The 22,028-nt window shown below is 38.8% G+C and overlaps 1 protein-coding gene across 1 annotated transcript; it reads left to right on the top strand.

The window, feature by feature from the left end:
• The first annotated feature begins 247 nt into the window (after positions 1-247).
• RIPK2 (receptor interacting serine/threonine kinase 2) lies at positions 248-20,405 on the top strand. The gene is made up of 11 exons (XM_065752810.1): positions 248-478; positions 2,407-2,560; positions 3,667-3,822; positions 6,688-6,845; positions 8,580-8,629; positions 8,956-9,117; positions 12,744-12,829; positions 12,981-13,070; positions 13,790-13,892; positions 18,428-18,607; positions 19,300-20,405. The coding sequence occupies exons 1-11, from the start codon at positions 291-293 to the stop codon at positions 19,623-19,625; spliced, it is 1,653 nt and encodes a 550-aa protein (XP_065608882.1). The 5' UTR covers positions 248-290; the 3' UTR covers positions 19,626-20,405.
• Positions 20,406-22,028: the final 1,623 nt, after the last annotated feature.

The following is a 22,028-nucleotide window of genomic DNA, read 5'->3' as shown; positions in this document are numbered from 1 at the left end:
GCAGTTAGGCCCAGCCCTTCGTAACGCCTTTGTCCGCCTACACCGCCGTTCGGGCACCTCCTCCCCACAGATGGCCTCGCCCCGTCCGGGAAGCCCCGGTGCTCTCGGGGACGGGAAGGCGCTCCTCCTGCGATTCGGCGGCTGAAGGAGGCTGGGAGGAGGCGGACCGGGGTGGCGGAGCAGCTGGGTTGGGGCGCAGCGGTCACGCAGCGCCCGGCACAGACGCGGCGCGGCCGTCCCCGGGAGAGCGGGGCAGCGCGGACCGGCCCGAGCCCCGGCCCAGTGCGAGGATGAGCGGCGGGGCGGGAGGCGGCGGGGCGGCGGCCATCAGCAGCGCGCTGCCCGCCATCCCCTCCAGCAAGCTGCCGGATCTGCGCTTCCTCAGCCGCGGCGCCTACGGCACCGTGTCCGCCGCTCGCCACGCCGACTGGAGGGTCCCGGTGGCTCTCAAGTGTCTGCAGGGGCCGCTGCTGGACAGGTAGCGGAGCGGGTAGGGGGTGTCTGGGGGCGGGGGAGCGTCGAGCAGCTCTGTTACTGCCTCTCTGCGCTGTTGGGAAGGGCGGTGTGAGAGCTGTCAGGGTCTGTGTTGATGTGAGAGAGAGGCAGCGCGAAACGCTGGGAGGTTTCTCCAAGACCAAGCTTTTCTTTGTCTCGCAGTGCTGAGAGAAGCTGATGTAAAGTAGTAGGTGTGTGGAGACCTCTGTGTGCGAGTAGTTCTTCAGCTTGTAGCAATTATGACTACCTCTAAATGTCCCTTCCGAGCCCTACAGTGATTTTCCTGGAAGTGACGGCATGTTTCCTACAGGAGCTGTTACTCTGTTGGGGAATGCAGCAGGGAACAATTTTTCACCCATGCTTGCTCTCTTCACCCTCTATAGTGGCATTTTCCCCCCATATCAGTGCTAGTTCACCTCTCCTTAGGGTGTTGCTTTTGTTTCCTGTGTAGGTGTCTTTCATCTTTACTGCCTTAGGTTTCTTTGATCTAGTTCTAGGCAGTTAGGAGGAATAGCTTCACTCAGACATTTGCGTGTTGTGAGTATACCCACACTCAGCACTGTGGCACGGGCGTAAAAGCTTTTCAGCTGTTCCTCGTTTGATACTCAGGGTGTTTTAGTTTCCCTTGAAAGATTGCTAATGAGCCCAGAAGTCTTCTGATCTTGTGACCCAGTTGCTGTGAGCAATTTGGTAGCTTGGAATGCCAGAGTATACTCAGGGCCTTATCTCTCGTATCTTGCCAAAATCTCAGCTGTGTTTTTAAACAGGGGTATTATGTTCTCTGTTGTTAAATTTATCGATGTTTCTCTAATTTCTGTCACTGCTGTCAGCACTGCCAGCCGGGAGCTGCTGTGGGCTGTGCTGGTGTGGGTGTTACGCAGTGCCCTTGGTGACGAGCAGGCAGGTGTAGTGAATTCCACGCACAGGGATAAAGCTCCAAGTGTTGCAACCTGCTTCTTCATTACAGCAGAATCCCATGCAGATGTGCCTCGTGGTCTGGGAAAACCCCTGACTTTCTCAAACCTAGTTTGTGCTAGAGAAAGAGAGAGAGGAAGGGGACTGAGCCTGTTGTCCCATGTTTTTCCTCAAGCAGGCCTTTTTACTTGAATCACTTCCTGGACTTTCCCATAACAGATGTTTTTTTTTTCTGTCACATAAATAAGGACTGACAGTTGGCCATAGTTTAACATACCTCTAACGTACCTCTTTTTCTTTTTTTCTTTAGAATCCTTCTTGATCCAAGTATCCTTGTTGCTGGATGTTTGAAATAGAAAACATCCCGAAAAAAATTATCCTTACCTCTTCTAGAGATAGAAGCACACTCATTTTTAAATGCAACTTGAGCTTCTCATGTCCATAAGCTGGAAGGTCTGAATTTGTAAAGGTGGTTCAAATTCACACTTCTGAGTAGGTTTGTCTGCAACAAAGAACATTCAGTCCAGCAAATTTAGGTGTCCAAGTATTATGAGAGTGGTCTCTGTTCCCTGTGCAATCAAATGTTTTTTTCCAGAGGGCAATTCAAAGCAGGGGCACAGCTGAAGGAACAACTTAAGCAAAAACATAATACGGTTGGTCATTCAGAAGCTGTTCCTTTAAAGTATTATACTTTACACGGAATGGGGAAGCTGGATTGTATTTCTTGTTTGTTGGAAGCATGGTTGAGATGTGTTATGGAAAGAGAGATGCTTGTGTGCTACAACAAAACTTCAGAAGCTATCTGGTTTTTGTGTGTGCAGATTCTGTGTTGTCTTAGAGCATCGTGTTATCAATGAAGGCATAGTAGGAATCAAATGGTGAAAGGTAGTGCTGCATATAGATCTGTTGCTTTTTGGAGAGACTATAGCGAATCTTGAATTTGCTTAGTTTCCTAGTATTGGTAAGGTAACCTTACTTGTTGGTTTTGTTTTTAAGTGATAGAAACCACCTTCTAAAAGAAGCAGAGATATTGCACAAAGCCAGGTTTAGTTACATTCTGCCAATTTTGGGAATTTGCAATGAGCCTGACTTTCTGGGGATTGTAACAGAATACATGGCAAACGGATCCCTGAACCAGCTTTTACATGGGGTAAGTGTCCTCACATTATTTAAGTACAGGTTGTTTCAAATACTATTCCATACTTAAGGGAAGTACTATTACTATAGTGTTCCATTATTAATGTTACTAATTTAAGGACAGTCACTAGTAATTTTTTGTTGCTCAAGTAGACCTTTTGTATCACAAAAAGGCAGCCAAGCTTAGTAATTGGTCGTTTTATTGCACTTTTTCCTTTAATGCCATGATCTATAGGACAGGCTAAAGGATGAATTACTGTGTAAAATCACTTTTAATATCTCTAATTAGAAACTGAAGTGCTTAATTCAGATTTCAGAACTATTGGCAGTCACAAAAAGTTGACTGTTTCTTGAATTTTAACTTTTAAAAAAATACTGAAGAGGATTTCTAGAAGTCAAATGTTGCTAACCTAAACAGATATGGGTATTTCAACTAAGAGTTATGCCAAACAGTAAGTTGACCTGTGCTGAACTCTCAGCTACTCCCACTCCCTTGGTCCAAGCATTCACTGTTGCTGACATAAAGCTCCTGCAGCTCTCAGCAGCACTTTCTGTGCTCTCAGCAGCCTCTTCTGTGTCCTTAATTGATACCTGTTTATGCCTTAGAGAGTTCAGCTATGTGTTTTTCATAAATGCATTAGTGTCAACGTAACTTTTAAGATGAGAGTTTTCCTGCCTTTTTGTTGTTGTATTTATATTTTTGAAAGTAGTATTTTGTGCTTAGTTTCACCACAGTTTCCCCCTCCCTCTCCTAGTGTCAGCTGAAGAAATTCTTGCCTTTCTTTCTGCACTGTCTATAGGTTATGGGTTTTATATAGGAGTTAATCTGTAATTCATGTTTCCTTATGAGTAATTGTGAATAATAGGGTATGTATCTGTTAACACATAATATATAGTGCTCATCAACTACTGAGTGAATGCTAGGGGATGGAGACATAGCATCACATTATTATCTTTTTCTTAACAGCTAGCCAATGTCAATGTGCAGTTAATGTAATCTATGTTTTAAAAGGTTACTTCTTGTCCAACTCATTTTCTTCTTAGAATGAAAGCTTTTGTGCTATCTTACCATGTCAGAACAGAGGAATATATTCTGTTTTTGTGGTTTTATTTTGGCAGAAAGATATGTATCCTGACATTGCCTGGTGCCTGAGATACCGCATTCTTTATGAAATTGCTTTGGGAGTGAACTATTTGCACAACATGAATCCTCCATTGCTGCACCATGACTTGAAAACCCAGAATATTTTATTGGATGATGAGTTTCATGTCAAGGTAGAGTTATTTAGTCATTATGTTCTTCAGCACCCAGAATGAGCCAAAGTGTTTAACTGCAGTAGAAGAGGAGTGAGGTCGTGGCTATGGAGAGGGGTTATAGTTGTATCCCAGATGTTTTGCCTTTATCCTTGCAGACAGAACTTAGGAAATTTTTCTTGAAAACAGTTTTACTCAGGTGTGGATCTGATCCATCTAAAAAAAAGGCAGAAATCCATAATATGAACTATTTGCAGTATAGAAATTCATTTAAAAGTTGGTTTTAAGATTAAGAAGAGTAGATTTAAGTTTAGGAAGAAGTCTTTTGTGGGGGGAGTGATGATACTCTAGAACAGGTTGCCCAGAGGTGCCCTGTCCGTGGAGACTTTCAAGGCCAGGGTGGACCAGGCTCTGAACAACCTGATCTAGCTGTGGATGTCCCTGTTCATTGCAGAGAGCTGGGCTAGATGATCTTTAAAGTTCCCTTCCAACTCTGAGGATTCTGTGATTCTTCATGGTCATTACTCAGTAGCAGCAATGCTTTCTGATGACAGCTTTCCCTGGTAGCTGTGTGTGGCTCTTTCTGAGGAGAAGATAGAAAGTTTTCCTGTCCAGGATGCTGAGACAAGTTAGTTACAATGTTTCTGACCTTCGAAAACAGAACTAATGTTAACACCATTTGATGGTTATCATGCAATATGAACATATATATTCTATTAGAGTAGTGTAAGAGTGTGTAAAACGTAACTCTTGAAGTTTGAACATATTGAGAGGTCGCTTTTAACGCTTGCTTGCTTTAGGAGCTTCATATATGAAGAAGTAATTTTAGTTCAAAACTCCAAGTCAGCCTTTTTGAGTATCACTGTCATTATGTGAAAGTGAGATTAAATGAACTTATGGAAAAACAATTATGTGCATATGTAATTGCAAGAGTGTCTTTTTTTAGAAGAAGTGAAACTTCTATTTTTAAAACTGGTAGAAAGTACTGTTCAGAGTGAGAAATAAGAGATGTCTTAATTCATAAGCTTCAGTGGTTACTGTGAGATTTATCTTTCTGTCAGTCCTTTGAACAATTATTAAAGATGCAGTGCCAGTCCCAATTGCACAAAGGTTTTCCTTGGCAGCAAAGCAGTTTAAACAGTTTTCCCTTCGCTCCCTCCTTCCCTCAGCAGCTCACGCCTCCTCCCACTCAGCTGTGCCAATATCACCATCTCTCAAGTTTCTGGATAAACCTGTCTAGGAACTGGCCCAAATAATCCACAAAGTCCAGTATTTTTAATCTCTAGCAACACTGGTGCAGTCTGGTTCTCTGCCTGACCACATATTTATATATATTTTATACATATATTTATATATATATGTATTTATATATATATTTAACAGTTGCTTTGCTCAGAGCAGTTTGGGTGAAGCATAATTCTCTAATTTAGGACAGCTGGCAAGAAATTGAATGAAGTTTATCATATATGGTAAATGGGAAAAAGTATTGCATGTGTATAAAAATAACACCATTCATAGACTGTTTCTGACTGTACCAGATATACTTGAATGAGCAAGATGATATGACCAGCTACAGCAAGGAAGGCTTGGTGTGAGTGAGCTGTAGAGGGAAAAAAAAAAAAAGGGTATTGTTTATGTTATTCAGAAAGTTTGTTTCTATTAAGCACTCACAGAAAAATGTTCACATCTTGAAAATTATTTTACTCTAGTATAAATGCTGAAAAAACCTGGAGGTCATTGCTGGTGTTTTCCTTTGCAGACAGGTTTAGGGGGTTGAGTTTGTTTAGCTTGGAGAAGGTTCTAGGGAGACTTCACTGTGGCATTCCTGTTCTTGAAGGGAGCTTGCAAGCCAGTGGTGTACCAATATTTTACACAGCCTAATAGCAATAAGACAAAGGGGAATGGCTTTAAACTAAGAGAGGGGAAAATTTAGGTTGAATGTTAGGAAGAAATTACTCAATAATGGGGCAGTTTAGCAGGTTGCCCAGTGAGGCTTTGGATACCCCATCCCTGTGTGTACTGAAGGCCAGGTTGTATGGGGCCCTGGGCAGTCTGATCTAGTGGGTGACAACCCTGCTTATGGCAGAGTGCTTGGAGTTAGGTGGTCTTTAACTTTCTTTCCATCCTTAGCCATTCTTTGATACATAAAATGTGTATGATGCCTGAAACACGCTGCTAATAGTTTTATTTTTCTATCTGTGCCGCTCTCCACCCATAACCTGCTCATGTATCTTACTCTTGATTTGTGGATGTCTGGGAACATAAACTAAGCAGTTAATTCTTGATGTAAGGTGACTTCTGTATGAGGGGACAAAGAGACAGAAGGTCACCTCCCCCTGGAAGGCCTTTGCTGACTTTTTGCAGCACAGAATTTCAGGATTCCAAATTTGTTAGTTTTAGATTAATGATTCTTAGGTTTGAGGATGATGTGGGCTGCCCTGTTGTTGTTTTTTGTTTGGTTTTTTTTTTTCAGTAAATTCAATTGTCCTTGGGTATCTGCAGGCTAAGTTGCATGTAGCTATTATGATCTTCATTAATTTTGTGCTTTTTACAGTCAGTGATCTAGAAATACTCAGTGACTTTGTTGCTTGTTTTCCATGAAAGAAAATGATTTGGGACAGACTTCCACAACAGATTCCCCAGCCACAGAGCATGTGAACCTTCTTTAAAAGAACAGGACAGGGCAGTGCTGTAGGAATTACATGAGTCATGAACAGGGAATGTTTTCTGAAGTGAAGCTGGTGTTTCCTGTCTCTAAAGCAACCACATACTTTGTGTCAGGTTAAGGATTGCAAACAACCAGTTCTTTCAGGTGTATTTCAGGAATTTGTAACAAGGGTTGAGAGATAAATCTGGTTTTCAGAACAACTGCTCTGTCCTTTCCAGATTGCAGATTTTGGCATGTCAAAATGGCGTGTCATATCCATGTCACAGTCACGCAGTGAAACTTCCTTGCCAGAAGGAGGGACCATTGTCTACATGCCCCCTGAAGATTACAATCCCAGTCAGAAAACTCGGGCAAGTGTGAAGCATGATATCTACAGGTAACCTGTACTGACCTCTAGGAATTTGCTATCTGAATTCACATTTGAATTGCTGAAATTAGATTTTAACATGTTTTCAGTGAGCATCTAAGCAAAATGAAAGAAAAATCAACTGGTGGCTGGAATTGTAGGTTATGCTTTTCTCTATCAAATACTGTAATGTGTGTTGCTCCAGTAATTAAAACTGTCAAAAGAGATCAAGGAGACTAGTTCCTATGAGTGAGGGTGTATGCATACAGTGTAGGGAGGAAAGAAGCTGTTCATTACCTCAATTCACACACCTTTGTAATTTGTATGTATCTGTTAACATCATTCACAGAATGTATAGGGAAGAAAGAAAAAAAAAATTTAAAGGAGTTAAGAATATAAAGAGTAGTGGAATTAGAGGAGTTATAGAGATCTCTTGGCTCTCTATTCGGATACAAAGACATCTCTTGAAGGAGTAATCCACTTTAAGAAAGTTCAGGTGGTCTTGCTTCAGTCAGCTCAGGGTCGTAGCTGAACATAGTATAGTTGTGGCTACCTGTACAAGTAAATGGAAAAATGGCTTTTAGGATGTTAAGAGTTATAGTCAGCTAATTTGAAGAAGCTTTGAGAGCTCAAAGGTTATTTGAGCAATTGTGGAAGGAATTCATGTCTTTACATAAATGGTGATTTAGGAAGTATGGATTATTTATTAATGAGCATGTGGAAATAAATAAGGCAGAAGTTTGTTAGGAAAAAAATGAAGCTGTGTGCGCCCCCTCCTTGGAGACATTCAAGTCGAGGCTGGATGGGGCTTTGAGCAACCTGGTCTAGAAGGAGGTGTCCCTGCCTATGGCAGGAGTGTTGGAGCTACATTATCTTAAAGATCCCTTCCAGCCCAAACCTTTCTATATTTCTACTTCTAAATTGGGAAGGAAACTGAAATTATTTGATGAGAGAGAAAAGAATCTGAGAAAGAGTGGAGAAATGGGATGGCAGTTCAAGGCAGGTAGGTAGAGAGACAGTGAAGAAAATGCATGACTGCAGGAAAGGTTGCACACAAACCTGTGCTAGGGTCAGAAGGAGGTGCTATGAAACAGAAATAAGAAAAGAAAAAGTGAATAGGGTAAAAGGAAATTAGCAAGAAGTGTTGTGCTGCAGTGTTACAAAGTAGAGATACCAAAATGAAGGAAAGGTGGACTGTCTGATTAATTATCTACAGCAGATAGAATTAACTGTTGATGAGAAGTTAAAGCTAATTTGCAAGGAAGGTTCTTGATAAAGAAATAATATACATAAGTAAGCACGTCTGTGGAGGAAGCTCAGATGTGCTTCCTGGTACGTATCCGTTTCTTATCCAACTCTGGAGTTTGTGTTGGTGAGAGCCATCCTCCTGCTGCTCCCTGCTTTCATGGAGACATCAGAGTGACCATCAGGACTGCAGAGATTCTGTGCAACTACAATTCTGTAGTTGTGTTTGGGCATTGAGATTTAACCTGCATGAATGTAGTTAGCTCTGTTGTATGTTCTGGAAAAGGAGCTTATATGCCCTGTAAGTTTTTTATAATACTTTTGACTAGTTACAGCTAGTCATTGATGAAACTGCTAGTATGCCTGATCTGAGGTGTCACTGTGTTTCTTAAGTTAGACCAGTGTGTCCAGGACTGTAGCAATGAAAAGTTTCTAACAAAATGTAAAGTTGGATATATTGTTTCAATAAGCGTTGGTAATCTAAAATAATGTCTTCTATACTTTTTACACTTTAAACAGTTTTGCAATTATTATATGGGAAGTGATGTCAAGGAAACACCCATTTGAAGGTAAGGCCATGTTTTCTTGTTATTTGTTTTTCTGGCTTTAGGTATAGGTTGTACCTGTCACCTGAATACCTGGGAACATCATTTTAGGGATTACTTTGTAACAATCCTATTTGTAAACCTGTTTAAGAAGTCATTGAGTTACTTCTCCGACTCTTTCAAATTATTATGTTGATGAGAAAAGATGTATTTTCCATTCTTTTAAAAGAAGAAACACCCTTATTTTGGTGAAACGTAAATATTACAGCTGCAATCTTAATTATTCTTCCTATAGTAAGCTATTTATTTTTCATATATTTCTAATGAAAGCACGATGTCTATTTTGACAGAAGTTATAAACCCCTTGCAGATAATGTATACTGTGTCACAAGGACAGCGACTAGACTTAAGTGAAACGAGCTTATCAATGGACATTCCGCATCGAGCTCTTGTCATAGGATTGATAGAAAGTGGATGGGCACAAAACCCAGATGAAAGACCATCATTCTTAAGTAAGTTTACCTTGCAAAATGAATACGGTTCTTGACATTGCCAGATTTTTGTCTTGTCTACTACTTACTGAGTAAAGATATAGTCACAAAATGTAAATGGTAAAAACATCAAAAAATAGACCTCTGTTCAGTCACAGTGTGTGATTCTTGTCTGCTTCCATCATACCTATAAACAAATCTTTATGAATAGAGGTATATGTGCAATAGTATCAAGTTGTTAGTTGGAGTCTCCTACATCTGCCATCTCAAATTTTCCTGTATAAAGTCACATGGTTTGTTTAACAACTTTTTTTTTTTTCTTTGAAGTTGATTGTTGAAGGGAATATTTCATTTATTTACTTATTTTTGGAAGAGTGAGGAGAGTAAGTGAAATTCATAGAGTGAGTACCGTGGGTTTTGTAGACAGCTGGCAAACCAGCAAATCATTGCACATCAGATGACCTATGGTGACTTCACTTTATTTTTGCTTGTCTGCATGGATAAATCTTTTTCACTGGGCCTTAGATTGTTCCATCTTCCAGGTTGAGGCCACGCAGATACCTTTTAATCTTTTCCTCATATAGTTTCTTGTCTATGAGATCAAATATAGATGCTTTCAGCCTTTTTCCAGTGAGTTACAAAATATAAAACCTAGGATTGAAGAGTGAGTTTGCAGAGGTTAGCATGGCGTGTTGTAAACTAGAAAATTGTTTTGAAATCAAACCTGGGTTTGTCATGGTTATTCAGCATATTTGGTGTATGTTGAGTCTAGACCTACTCCCCCTACCAGTTTCTCCCTAACATGAAAAACTGCTTAATATTTTTGTGACTTCTGGCTCTTGTATTCAATGGCAGTTCTATAAAAATGCAGTCTGGAAATCATCACCAGCTTTTAGTTATGAAATTCGTTCTTGCAGGGGTTGGAGCATAGTCAGTGGCATCATATACTATCTAGACTGGAAAAGAACTTCAAGATCATCAAGTCCAACCATCAGTCTGACCTACTCTCATCACTAAACCACGTCTCTTTTGTGCTATATGTGCAAACTTTGTGCAACCGGGTCTAGGGAGCCTGATTTGGCAGGGGGGTTGGACTACATGATTTCCAAAGGTCTCTTCTAACACCTACAATTCTGTGATTCTGTGATATGTAAAATCTCCCTGGTATGAAAGGAGTCTTTCATCCATCCTCTTTCCTTTAGAACCTTATTTTGACTTCTATCTTAATCCTTATATCCTCGATACAAATAATATATTTCATTATCTGAATGCTCACATTTCAGTGTTGATTTTGTTGTTGTTGTTTTTTTTTGCTTTTGCAGTATTCTACCCTAAGAATGGTCTTCAAACTCAATCAGATACATCTGAGTGCTTCCAAAAAACTTCTCTTCTGCACATAATATAATATTTGATTTGATCCAGTGCTTTGCCTTGCTGATCTTCTTGATTCTTGCTTCTCTGCTGCCATTATGACTTCTGTTCTCCTACTACCCAACTATTAATTATAATTTCAATGTCAGAATCTGGATCTCGAAGGTAAAGTAGGCTTAGAGTTCAACAGTATTTGAGAGAAAGCTGGGAGTTTTGGACTTCCAGTCGTCTGCTCAGATTTTAGTTTTGTTTTTGAAATAAACCTATGAGTTGTGTATTGCTCCTTAAAAACTTCTCTTTATGAGAAGTTTTCACCTTGAAGTGAATGCAATTACTCTTACTTGAAATGCTTTTTTTAAAATTTGTTTTTTAATTTTTACAAGTAGACAGTAATTCTGTTGTCTCATTTGAAGATTCAGAATTTGTTATTTTTAAAACCTTTATAAAATTTGATTTGAAAACTATTAGAAAATTGCTATTCAGACAGCTGAGAAGTGTTCATAACTTTTCTCTTTGGACTAGCTTTGCAGGAAAAAAAGAAGTAGACACAACCAAACAAGTTTATCATCTTAATGTTCAAAATTTGCAGTCCAAAATGAATTACATTCTCTTTCAAAGCATTTTTAACTTTGCATTAAAAATATTTTTGAAAAGTCCTTTTATTTTGGCATGAATCTGGTTTATATGGTTTTAAATCATGGACTGTTTTTTTTTTCTCTGAGTAAATAAATCTATTTATAATATTTTTTAAGTAAGAAAAAAAAAAGACATATCACAATAATTCCTTAAGTATTCTTGCTTTTGTATGTCAGTTACCCAAAATAAAATAGTAGCCAAAGTCTGTGGTCACACTGAAGGAGTAATTTACCTGAGATCCTTGGATGGATGTACAGTATGAGCTGTTTTTGGCTCTGTGCAATACCTGAATTAATGTGGTCTTTGAAGAAAACACACATTGCTTTCCCTTTACTATTGTAAAAAGAATGAGGAAGTTAGAAGTCTTTTTCAAAATTAAGGGAAGTCAAGGTCACTGTTTGGGAAATTTTTGCAATCACCATACCACAGGGAAAAAGAAAATAAAACCTAGCTCCACCCCCCTTCCCCCCTCCCCCCTTCCTTTATATATGCTTAAAATAGAAATGTTTTGTTAACCTGTCTGTTCCCATTTTAAAAAAAGACAAGACCACTTACTCCCATGTTTCTGCATAGCTCTATAATTTTGCTGATTCTGCAGTCTTGGAGCATGTACCTGCAGTTTAATTAAAATCAATAAAAATAGTCCTAGCACTTCATTGTGAAAAATGGAATCCTAAACCCTGTGTAAGCTCTCTGTGTGAGCTGATGCAGGAGAATGAGAATCCTGCTATTGAATGTGTCTTGAAAATACCAGTAAAACGAGCTAATCTGGGAGAACTACAGTAAAACAATAAAACTACAGCGAAAACAATAAAAATGCATGAATAATGATGCAGTGTCACAAGTTCCTGGTATAGTAAATGGATTTTGCTGAGTAGTGGAGTTCATAGAAAGTGCAGTAGAAGTTGTTACGAGTTGTGATACTTTCCTGAGGTTTGAGCACAGCTTCAAGGAGACATCTGTGTAATATCTACCTCGAAATTCGTAATATTTTGTTTTGCAAATCTTTTAGCATTGGGAAGCAAGGGAACTTCACACAGGCTGTCTCTTGATTATTAAATTGTCATGTGGCTTCTGTGCAAGCAGATGATGTTAGCTTCTGCCTCTGTTGAGCTTGCAGACAGTATCACTTGAATTTATTGGATGTGGACAAGTCAGTGCTTTGACTATTATCATCTCTCTTGGTGACAGCTCTCCACAACAGCTCTTCTGGATATTGCAATGGAGTCTTGTGTGTTTATTTTCCTCATATTATTCTCTGCACTTTTGCTATAGTGAGAGTAAAGAAACCCATTCTGAGGCCTTGTGTTTTAAGATCCTATTTAGCAGATTAAACTTGAGTCTGTCCTATAGTATAGCAAGTCCATTAATCTTTCCATTCCAGGAATGCAAGACTTGGAGTCTGGCACAGTCCTGCATTTCTTTTAACCAGGCTACTGAGGAAGTGAACAGGGGTGTGTTTTGGTGATATGAGACTATTGTAACATGTGAAAGCAAGGAAATTCAGCAACATAAGTAGTTTCATTATAATAAATAATGAATTAACTTTGCAAATCTAAGAAAGTTAGCTTAAGCAATATGAAAACTTAATTTCCACATTACATCGTTCAGCAAATCATCTTTTTTGTTTGTTTGTTTAGAATGTTTAATAGACCTTGAACCAGTCCTGAGAACATTTGATGAAATAGCTATCCTGGAAGCAGTAATTCTCTTAAAGAGATCAAAGGTAAGTTGCTTTTGTTACAGTCATAAGTGAGTGAAATAAACTGGCATCTTTGCTTTTCTTTGCTAAGAGAAATATAATATCTTTGGGCATTCCTTTAGTCTTGCATCTGGCTTCAACAATGCAAAAATTTAATATTATGTGTCTCTTTCAGTCACAGTATGAATCTCAGTGTATCCGTAAGAGTGGAAAAAAGGTGACTGGGGAGAAAACATCTCTAAATATACCACTGAATCCTCAGGAGGTAAATTTTGCATCTTGAATGTGGTCCATCCTTTGTATGTCAGCATCATTAAGATCTTGAGAATGTTAAAAGGGGATTGTCTTGGTAAGAGGTGATGGTTCTGCAGGTTAGTTTCCTGTGCAGTGAAGAGAGGTCTGGCATGCACTGTTTGAGATGGGATGCAGTATGTGTATAGCTGTATCAGTCTGATTATGCAGAAATAAGGCCGTGTTCAGTATATCTTTGAAGTGTGGGAAAGCTATTCCCTTGAGGAATAGCACACAGTGTCTGCAGGTTTGATTGGAACTGATTCTCTTGTGGTCCTTATGCCTCTACACAGTGGCTTAAATAGGATCATATAGATTTGCTTGTAAATTTTAGTTCTTAATGCTGTTTCTTTTGATTCTTAACAATGGTTAAACTCATGTAGAAAGTTAGTGTCAGCTTTGGATAGCATATTTTTCAGCACAGCTTCAAGGAGACATTGGTATAACATCCACCTCATAGATTCCTAGATAGATTAGGTTGGAAAGGACCTACAAGATCATCTAGTCCAACCATCCTCCTGTCACCATCCCTACCCACTAAGCTACTCAAAAAGTATTTTAATTGTGCTGTCGGTTGTGTATTTAGAGCATAGGTAAAAGAAAGTGATGGGAAAGTGCTATGTAAATGATTGTAACTTTTTATCTATTTAATATGCATTTATTTAATAAATGTATTAACTGGAAACATTTCAGGAAACATCTGCTTCCATACACTGTCATGCACTTCCTCTTCGGAGTATCTCTCCAGATATATCACGACTCACATCTCATCCCCAGTGTAATATCCTCTCATCAGGTAATACCCACAACTTCATATAAATTTAATCTTCCATTGCAGCTGCCATTGTGCCATTGTATTTGCATAGTAGATTACTGGATATCTGTTTGTGCCAGCAAAGAGATGTGCTTTATTACTGTCAACTTAGTGCTCTGAATAACTAATATATTTTAGCTTGTATTTTCTTTTCCTGTCTCTTGACGAATCCTCATAACATCACTTTTCCTATTGAAGGGTCATGAGTGCAGCAGTACCATTTATTGTGGTACTGCTTATTACCTTGCCTTATTACCTTGATAGTAATCATTTGTGAAGTACTTCTAAAAATAAAAAGGCTAAACATCTTGAGGTGCTCTTATGGCTGAGTAAATAAAAAGTTTCTAATCCAGGCTGTCCTCTAGATAATTTTTCATTCAACAAATAAAAAGGTTTCAATAAATAGAGATTGGCTTGCAAAAGTGTCTGTACATATCTCCTGTAGTTATAGTTACCACCTCTTATGAATAAAAGTTGGCATCATTCCCAGACAAAATTTAATTTTGAGGTTTTGCTGTCATCAGAAGCCATAAAAATGTAATAGCAATACATTGTGAAATTGAAACTGCATTTAAATGTTGACAGAATATAAACTTTTGTTCCAAAAGAATCCTTTGGCTTTGAGGAGGCCGCTGGTGAGAAAGCTGAAAGGACAATTGACTTTACTGCTGTAAAGCAAAACATCAAAAAGTGCTGGTACACTGGAGGTATTCCACCAAGTCCCAGGTAGTTTAGTGTCATGTTGCCAAGTCTCTACAATACCTTCAGGCATAGGGACTTTTCCACTTCCCTGGGTAGCCCATTCCAGTGCTTTACCATAACGATAAACATCAGCCATTCTTGCTGCTGATTTGTGTTAAAAATTGCCATATCTGCCTGTGGAGGTCATTTGAATAGGCTGTGATGGTGCAATTAAGCTGATTGATAGATTAGTGGTCCTTTTTGGAGTCACTGCTTAGACTTATTGTAGGTGCATAAAGATACTGTAAAACCTGCATCTACAAAACCTTCCTGTCCATTTTTTAACAGCAGTTAGAAACAGTGAAATTATCACAATGGCAGCATCTCCTGTAGGGGAAGGCTGAGGATATTTGGACTGTCCAGTCAGGAAGAAGAGAAGGCTGAGAGGTGACCTCATTGCTCTCTGCTGCTCCCTGAGGAGGAGGAGGAGAAGCGTGGAGAGAGGTGCCAGGTGGGCTCTGCTCCCTGGTCACTGATACAGAACACATGGAAGCAGCGCAGAGATGTGCTAAGGGAGGTTCAAATTGGGTATTAAGAAAAACATATTTACCATGAGGTTGCTCAAATGCTGCAGCAGGCTTCCTGGAGGTGCAGCTGATGCCCCATTCCTGTCAGCGTTCAAGAGGCATTTGGATAATGCCATAGTGACAGGCCTTAACTTTTCTTAGCTCTGATGAGGTCAAGCAGTTGAACTAGATCTTTGAAGACCCCTTCTATCTAAACATTTTTAATATTTTTAAGTTCCTTCGAGTCATACATCCATATAAACAAATACTGCCACTTTCTATGACTTGCTTCTGTGCTGATAGGTTTTTCAAAGGAAATTATTTTTCCATATACTTCTTAGTCACTGTTAGAATTCGGAGGCCTATCTGTACATCAGTAATGCTTAACATAACTAAGTGTCTAAGTGTGCCTGCTGGGCTGTCAAGATAGGAATGCCTGCAATTATAAAAGAACTTTTATATAAGCAGGTTTATAAAACAGTCAAGTACAAAGTATATGTTGTTACTTTGCCAATATCTGTATCAGATAGATTTACAATAGGAAACAAGAATCTTCTTTCTTTGCCAAAATTAGTTAGTTATTTCAGGTGAAAATCTGTTCCCAGGTAGCTGCTGGCAAGAAATGAGTTTGGCACAGTGTTAATTCAGAAGTTAATGACTGTAGATTTTGTGTTTGTATTTTTTCTTCTGGTAATTCTGTAGGAGACTTGCGGAAACTTGCTCCTTCAGAGTTAGGAAGGCTTCCAACTTGCAGCCTTTATATTTTTTTAGACAGATTATATGCATTTGTTCTTGGTTGTTGCTTTAGGCTTAAGTAGCTCTCTTCCCTTTTTTCCTGTGGCTCATATAGAGATATAGAGAGTAACCCCCTAGTGCACTTTGTTTTGCTAGATAAACTGAATGAAGTCTGTTGAAGTGCTTATTGTAAACTAAGCTTCTTTATTATCGTGGTATCATGCTAGTCCTTGCTATGCTGCTTCTATCTTAAATTACTGAGCTAAGGCTCGTAGAATTCTACATTTAATATAAAAAACGTATGACAATTGTTTTCTGTTTGAAATAAGAACTGTATCTAATATATCTTAGAATATTTTTTTCTTACGTTATGCTTTGTTACAGAATAATCTACCAGTTCTTCCTCATCTCAGAATCACTAGGCCGTATATGAGGTCTAGACCTTGTATTTATGCTACCAAATTTACACTTCTATTATTTATGTGTCAGCTAGATCTGTGTGTCCCTAGAGATCTGTAACAATCTATCCCAGCAGAGATTTTGAAAATCCTTTTCTAAAGCACTTTGACTCATACCAGTTCTCTCCTTACCCTTTCTCATTGATTTGGGAGATAATATCTGCTCCATCACAGTATGCACTGCTTACTTTCTCTGCCTTTCATGAAATAAAATGCTAGTTACTGTGAGTTCTAGTCCATTTGAAATTATGTGTTCAAGTTCATAATACATTTTAATTTATATTTTCCTATTCCTGCTCTTTGTCCTTAGAGCCATTTTCTTCTACAGATCATCATTCAGATGTAGGCTTACACTTTCAGAATTAAGCATTTGTCAAGTAGCTGTAAATCCTGATTTGTATGTGAAGCTACATCTTTTTATTGCATCTTTAGATGCTGTCATGGTTTGGTCTAGTGTTCTTGACAGGGGGGCAAAGGGATCCATAGACCCACACCTTGAGAAGGGAAAAGGTAGGGAAACAGGTCTGGATCAAGGAAAACTGTGGCAACAAGCTAAGGGGGAAAAAAACAAAACTTAATTTACTGAAAATAGTAGTGAGATGTGAAATAATACAATATAATCAAATATAAAGATGTCTCTGGGGAGAATTCATTGTGACCTTCCAGTATTTGAAGGGACTGTATAAACAGGAGGGGGAATGACTGTGATAGGACAAGGGGGAATGGTTTTAAACAGGGAAGATTCAGGTTAGAATTTAGGAGGAAGTTTTTGAGAGAGTGGTGATACACTGCAACAGGTTGCCCAGAGACATTGTGGATGCCCATCACTGAAGGCATTCAAGGCAAGGCTTGGTGTGGTTCTGGGCAGCCTGGCCTAGTGGTTGGTGACCCTGCTTATGGCAGGGGGGCTGAAGCTAGATGATCTTTTGAGGTCCTTTTCAACCCAGGCCATTCTGTGTTTCTGTGATGATAATACAATAAGATTGGAATTGAAGCTAATAAAATGAGAGAGTTTCTGAAACTGAAATCCTTACTCTTATGGTGTCGGCGAAACACTCAGGGAGCAAAGAGGGAAATTCTTGAAACACCCAGTCAGTTTTGTCTTTCCCTCCAAATTGGAAAACAGAAATGGAAAAATAAACTCATCTGGGAGTTGTAGTTCATTCTTCTCTTTTGAGACCAAAAGACTGGAAATACTAACAATCCATGGAACTGCAGCATTAATTCTTTAACTCCCAGAGTACTGCATGACGTGGGATATTGATGAAAAATCATCAAACTGTGACAGGTGTTCATCTGAATTTTTATATCTGTATCTCTTGTTCTTAGTTAACGTCTCCAAAGCTCCTTCTTGAGTGACACTTCAAAAATCTTTAATGAAAACTGTGTAGAGAAGTAGGTATATGCCATGTAGTTTGTTTCTTTTCAGCTATTTTTCTTCCTTTATAGTGCCCCTCTGCTTCTTTTTTTTTAATAAAAATCCTAAAATAGAAACTATTAGGCTCACTACCTGATAAGTATCCTTCTTTAACTTTCTTCATGAAGGTTACACAAAGCTTTCTTGAAATCATGTGCTGCTTCAAAAAACTATCAAAAGCTTTTATTCGTGTCCCACTGTATGTCAACATTGATCTTTGTATTTCTTCCCTCCACCTGAGTCTTTTTTTAATCTTTCCACCTGTTACACTACCAAAATTCATCAAAATAAATTAGCTTTCATAGTGACTCACAGCTACCTCTTCAAACACTTCACAGGATTATTTTCTTCTTCCAGTCTGCACATCAAATTTGTGTCCAGCAGAGCTCCAACAGTTCACCTCTACTGGATTTATTGTCTCAATATTCTATGGAAATAAAACAAGATCCTCAAAACCACAGCCAAGCCCTGGTTAAAGACTAGGAAAAAAATGTGCCCAGATCATGAGAGGAAGGAATAGTGTGCTGTATTTCTGTATTTGTAGTGAATTTAGGGTGTTAATGATTTTTTTTTATGGACTCATTCTAAATATTAACTGTATTTTATGAACTTAAGGAACATAGATTTATTATGGCTTTTTTTTTTTTTTTGAACTTTAAGATGAAAATTGTGCAGGGCTGCGTTCTCTCAGCTGTCAGAGCATGGATGAAAATCTCTCCACAACTCAAAGTGCCAAACCTTTTGTGCATCCATACAGTTACCTTCCCTCATCTGACAAGAATATTCCAGTTGGCACAAATTCTTCATCATGTATGCTGCAGAAATCACCTCTTTCTTCAGGTATAGCAAATACTGGTTTAATTCCAAGTCCCACATATTCAATATGTGTGTGTATGAAGAAGAAAGTAAAAATTTTTATATTTAAAGTGAAAAGAAAGCATGCTATAAATTATTCCTATAATTCTTCAGCCATCTATACAGAATCTTGGATTTACTGTGGTGGAGAACTCCTGGGGAATAAGAATATCTGAAAGTCTTCCCTGTCTAGATCCTCAGTTTGAGGAATATATGCAGGAAACTACAGAGATATTTTGACTAGACTTCAATAAAAATCCCAGAGGAAAGTGAAGTTAGCACCTCTGTCTTTTTATTACCGAGTTGGGTCATGTACTAGAACAGTTTGACCATAGAGTCTGTGGAAGTTCTTTTATTGGAAGGGTTCAAAATTAATCCAGAAAAGGCCTCCAGCCACCTGACTTATCTTTGAAGTTGGCCCAGCCTTGAGTAGGACATGAGATGAGATGACCTCCTGAAATTGCCTCCCAACTTTAACAACGCTGTGGTTCAGATGAAAAAATATTCTGACAAATTTGACAAGTATCAGAACGTATTAAATATGAAATGCAACATAGTAGTCAAGTGACTGTTGGACCAAACAGCTTTCAGATCATTTTATGTTTTGTGTCAGTAGTTTTCATCGTACTTTATAATGTTAACCAATCTTTTTTTCTTTTAATTCTCTTTGATCTCAGATTTTGTTTTGGAAACCGTACAACAGAATGTAGCTAATCAGTGGATCCAAAGTAGAAGAGAAGAAATTATTGATCAGATGACCGAAGCATGTTTGAATCAGTCACTGGATGCTCTTCTATCAAGATTTTTACTCATGAAAGAAGACTATGAACTTATAAGCACCAAACCTACAAGGACATCAAAAGTCCGACAGCTACTTGATACCTCAGATAGCCAAGGAGAGGAATTTGCCAGAATTATAATACAGAAGTTGAAAGATAACAAACAGCTAGGACTTCAACCTTACCCAGACATTGTATCTCATTCTCTAAGACTGCATTTTTAAATGTATTTGTATCTGTTTGAAGCCATGTGAATATTTCTCAATACGCAACTCCTTGTTTCTACATGGTAATTTTATATCTGTACTGCTTTGTCTTTGCTACGTGTTGGTAGAGTCTCAAACAAAGGTACTGGGTTCATCAAGATTGGATTTGGTGAGTTTCCAGTTAATCATTTGGAGTTAAGCCACAAAGCCAAAAACATGATGCTGTGGACTGATTTTATGCAAGTATTTTGTTTATATCTGACAAAGAAAAATAATTAAATTATACCTGTTTTACATATTTTCTGTTTATACGTATTCTTCCAGTTCACAGAATAGAGACAACTCAGCTTGATTTTGGTTGTTCTCCCTCCATCTGGTTTTTCTTGTAGAGGAGAGAAAAAGGCACATGCTCTATTTTTAGTCTTGTATGTTACGTTGTGTTTATAAATAAATTTCCATCCTCCAGCCATACTGAGTATTCCTCTCAATGTACCTGAGAGGAGCAGAAGGTATTTTTACAGGATTTTTATTGTGTTTTGTTTTGTTTTTCCCATTTTGTTGCCAGAACGAGCACTTCAGACCACAACCTAAGAAGAGTATGATCCAAAGAGGAGCCTGAGGGCAAGGAAGACCTTGCACAGATCATCACCATTTTGCTAAGAAAGGATACATTAGAAGGGGTGAAGCTCTATTGTCTTATATTTTTTGGTTACACCTGCTTAAATTCCTCATGATAACAGACTACGATGAGAACTGCATACAGTTTATAGCAGGGAGCCCTCAGCTGACAGGTTTTGCATATTTTTCATCTCATGCTGCTGAATCAAACTTCAGCTTTACTTTTAGTATTTACATGGTGAGCCGTAGTTTGAATTTGTACAAAGATCAAACATCTACTGTGCTTCTAAGTTGGGGCCCCTCCTGTGTGGCAGCAGCAGCAATGTGCTCAGCTCTTGGGAGGAAAATGCAGTGTCCTGACCTGCCTTAACCTTCTCTGGACAATGTCTCTGCCATCTGTTTGTTGTCTCAGGGATGGTGCTAACATGTTGAGGCACAAAGTGAGGCCATCTGAGAGAAAAGGTATGTGTTGGTTTATTGTTGTTTTTGCTTATTATTTAAAAGTCATTTCAGAAGGATTATTGACTAACCTGGGCAGCTTTAAACTCAGTAAAAAAACATTTCTGATTTTAATTTGCACATTGCAGGCTAATCATTTTTACAGGTATTAACAAATAATTTTATTTTCTGTCAGTACTATCTAAAATTTGGGGAATCAAAATCACTGGTGCAAGAATGACATTGTTTTATAAAAAGGAGCAGATGAAAGATACATTCTAAATGACAGTTGTTCGGAATCCAGCGGAGGTGTGAGATCATCTCCATTTCAGTGTGATTCAAGCTTCAGTGTTGGCAGCGTTACAGTTTTTTCAATATTTGTCTTTCTTTGTGAAGAGATCACAAGAATATGATGATTAATTTATAGGATGGAAAAGAAGGTTTGGGTTTTTTTTGGTTTTGGGTTTTTTGTTTGGGTTTTTTTTTTTTTTTTGTGGAATAAGCTTTTGGCATAAACTGGGAGTTTGCATTTTATCCTGTTTCTCTCTGGTTTCTCTCTGGAGGCTTTATAATTCTAGCTAAAACAAGGCAATGGTGCAATACATGGGTGTGTTTTTTGTGGAGCAGGCCTGCTGGTGTCTGGCAGGGACAGGCTCTGGGCTACCAGCCCTGCCTGTGGGAGTTTAGTGCCAGACCTTTGTGTTTCATTGCATGTCACATTAAGTGACATTTGTTCATTATTCCTAGAGCCTGAAGAAAGATTTGTGTAATGCATGGTAACAAAATCTTGTTTCTTAGGTGCGCGTATAAAATCCACTGTGTATTAAGGGCTTTCCTGAGTTATATTTTGAGTAACTAGGAGAAAAGCATCTTTATCAGTAACTTCTTAGAAGCTGGTAGATTACTCTTGCATTAAGTAGTGTCTGCCAGAGTTACAAACGTGAAGAGGTAAAGGCTTTGGGGAAAAAAAAAGAGAGAGAGGGTGTGCTCATTGTCCTGCCAGGTAGCACCTGATGTCTCACATGTCCACACAGCACAGGGGTCAGTGCCTGTACCTCCTTCCTATTTCTCCCCAGATAAACTGCTGTCGATGCTGCCTTCATCCTCTGGCCTAGAGCAAATACCACGATGCTTTTTATGTGTCACAACTTGGGCACAGCATAGATGTAGTGCTTCCTAGCTCTCCACACTGCACGCAGTCCATGCTGATGGTAACAGGATGTATTTAAAAATAAATAACCAAAGCAGCAACTGCCCTTTGTGTGCAGGCTGGCAGGCTGTGTTCTGAATTTGTGATTCATGCTGTTGATTCTTCTTACTGTTGCACCTTTGCAGTTCCTAGCCTCTGACATGCTTTGCAGCTTG

The sequence above is a fragment of the Cyrtonyx montezumae genome, unplaced genomic scaffold (genome assembly GCF_038088225.1).
Source record: "Cyrtonyx montezumae isolate F1298 unplaced genomic scaffold, pur_monq_1.0 scaffold_8, whole genome shotgun sequence".
NCBI lineage: Eukaryota > Metazoa > Chordata > Aves > Galliformes > Odontophoridae > Cyrtonyx > Cyrtonyx montezumae.
Note: the sequence above shows the minus strand (reverse complement) of the source record. Positions and strands in the feature narration are given on the sequence as shown.

Coding starts and splice junctions, on each gene's coding strand:
- RIPK2 (XM_065752810.1), top strand. CDS start 291: ATGAGCGGCGGGGCGGGAGGCGGCGGGGCGGCGGCCATCAGCAGCGCG. Junction 9,118..12,743: donor TGAAAGACCATCATTCTTAA/GTAAGTTTACCT, acceptor TTGTTTGTTTAG/AATGTTTAATAGACCTTGAA. Junction 13,893..18,427: donor GTGTAATATCCTCTCATCAG/GTAATACCCACA, acceptor TTGAACTTTAAG/ATGAAAATTGTGCAGGGCTG.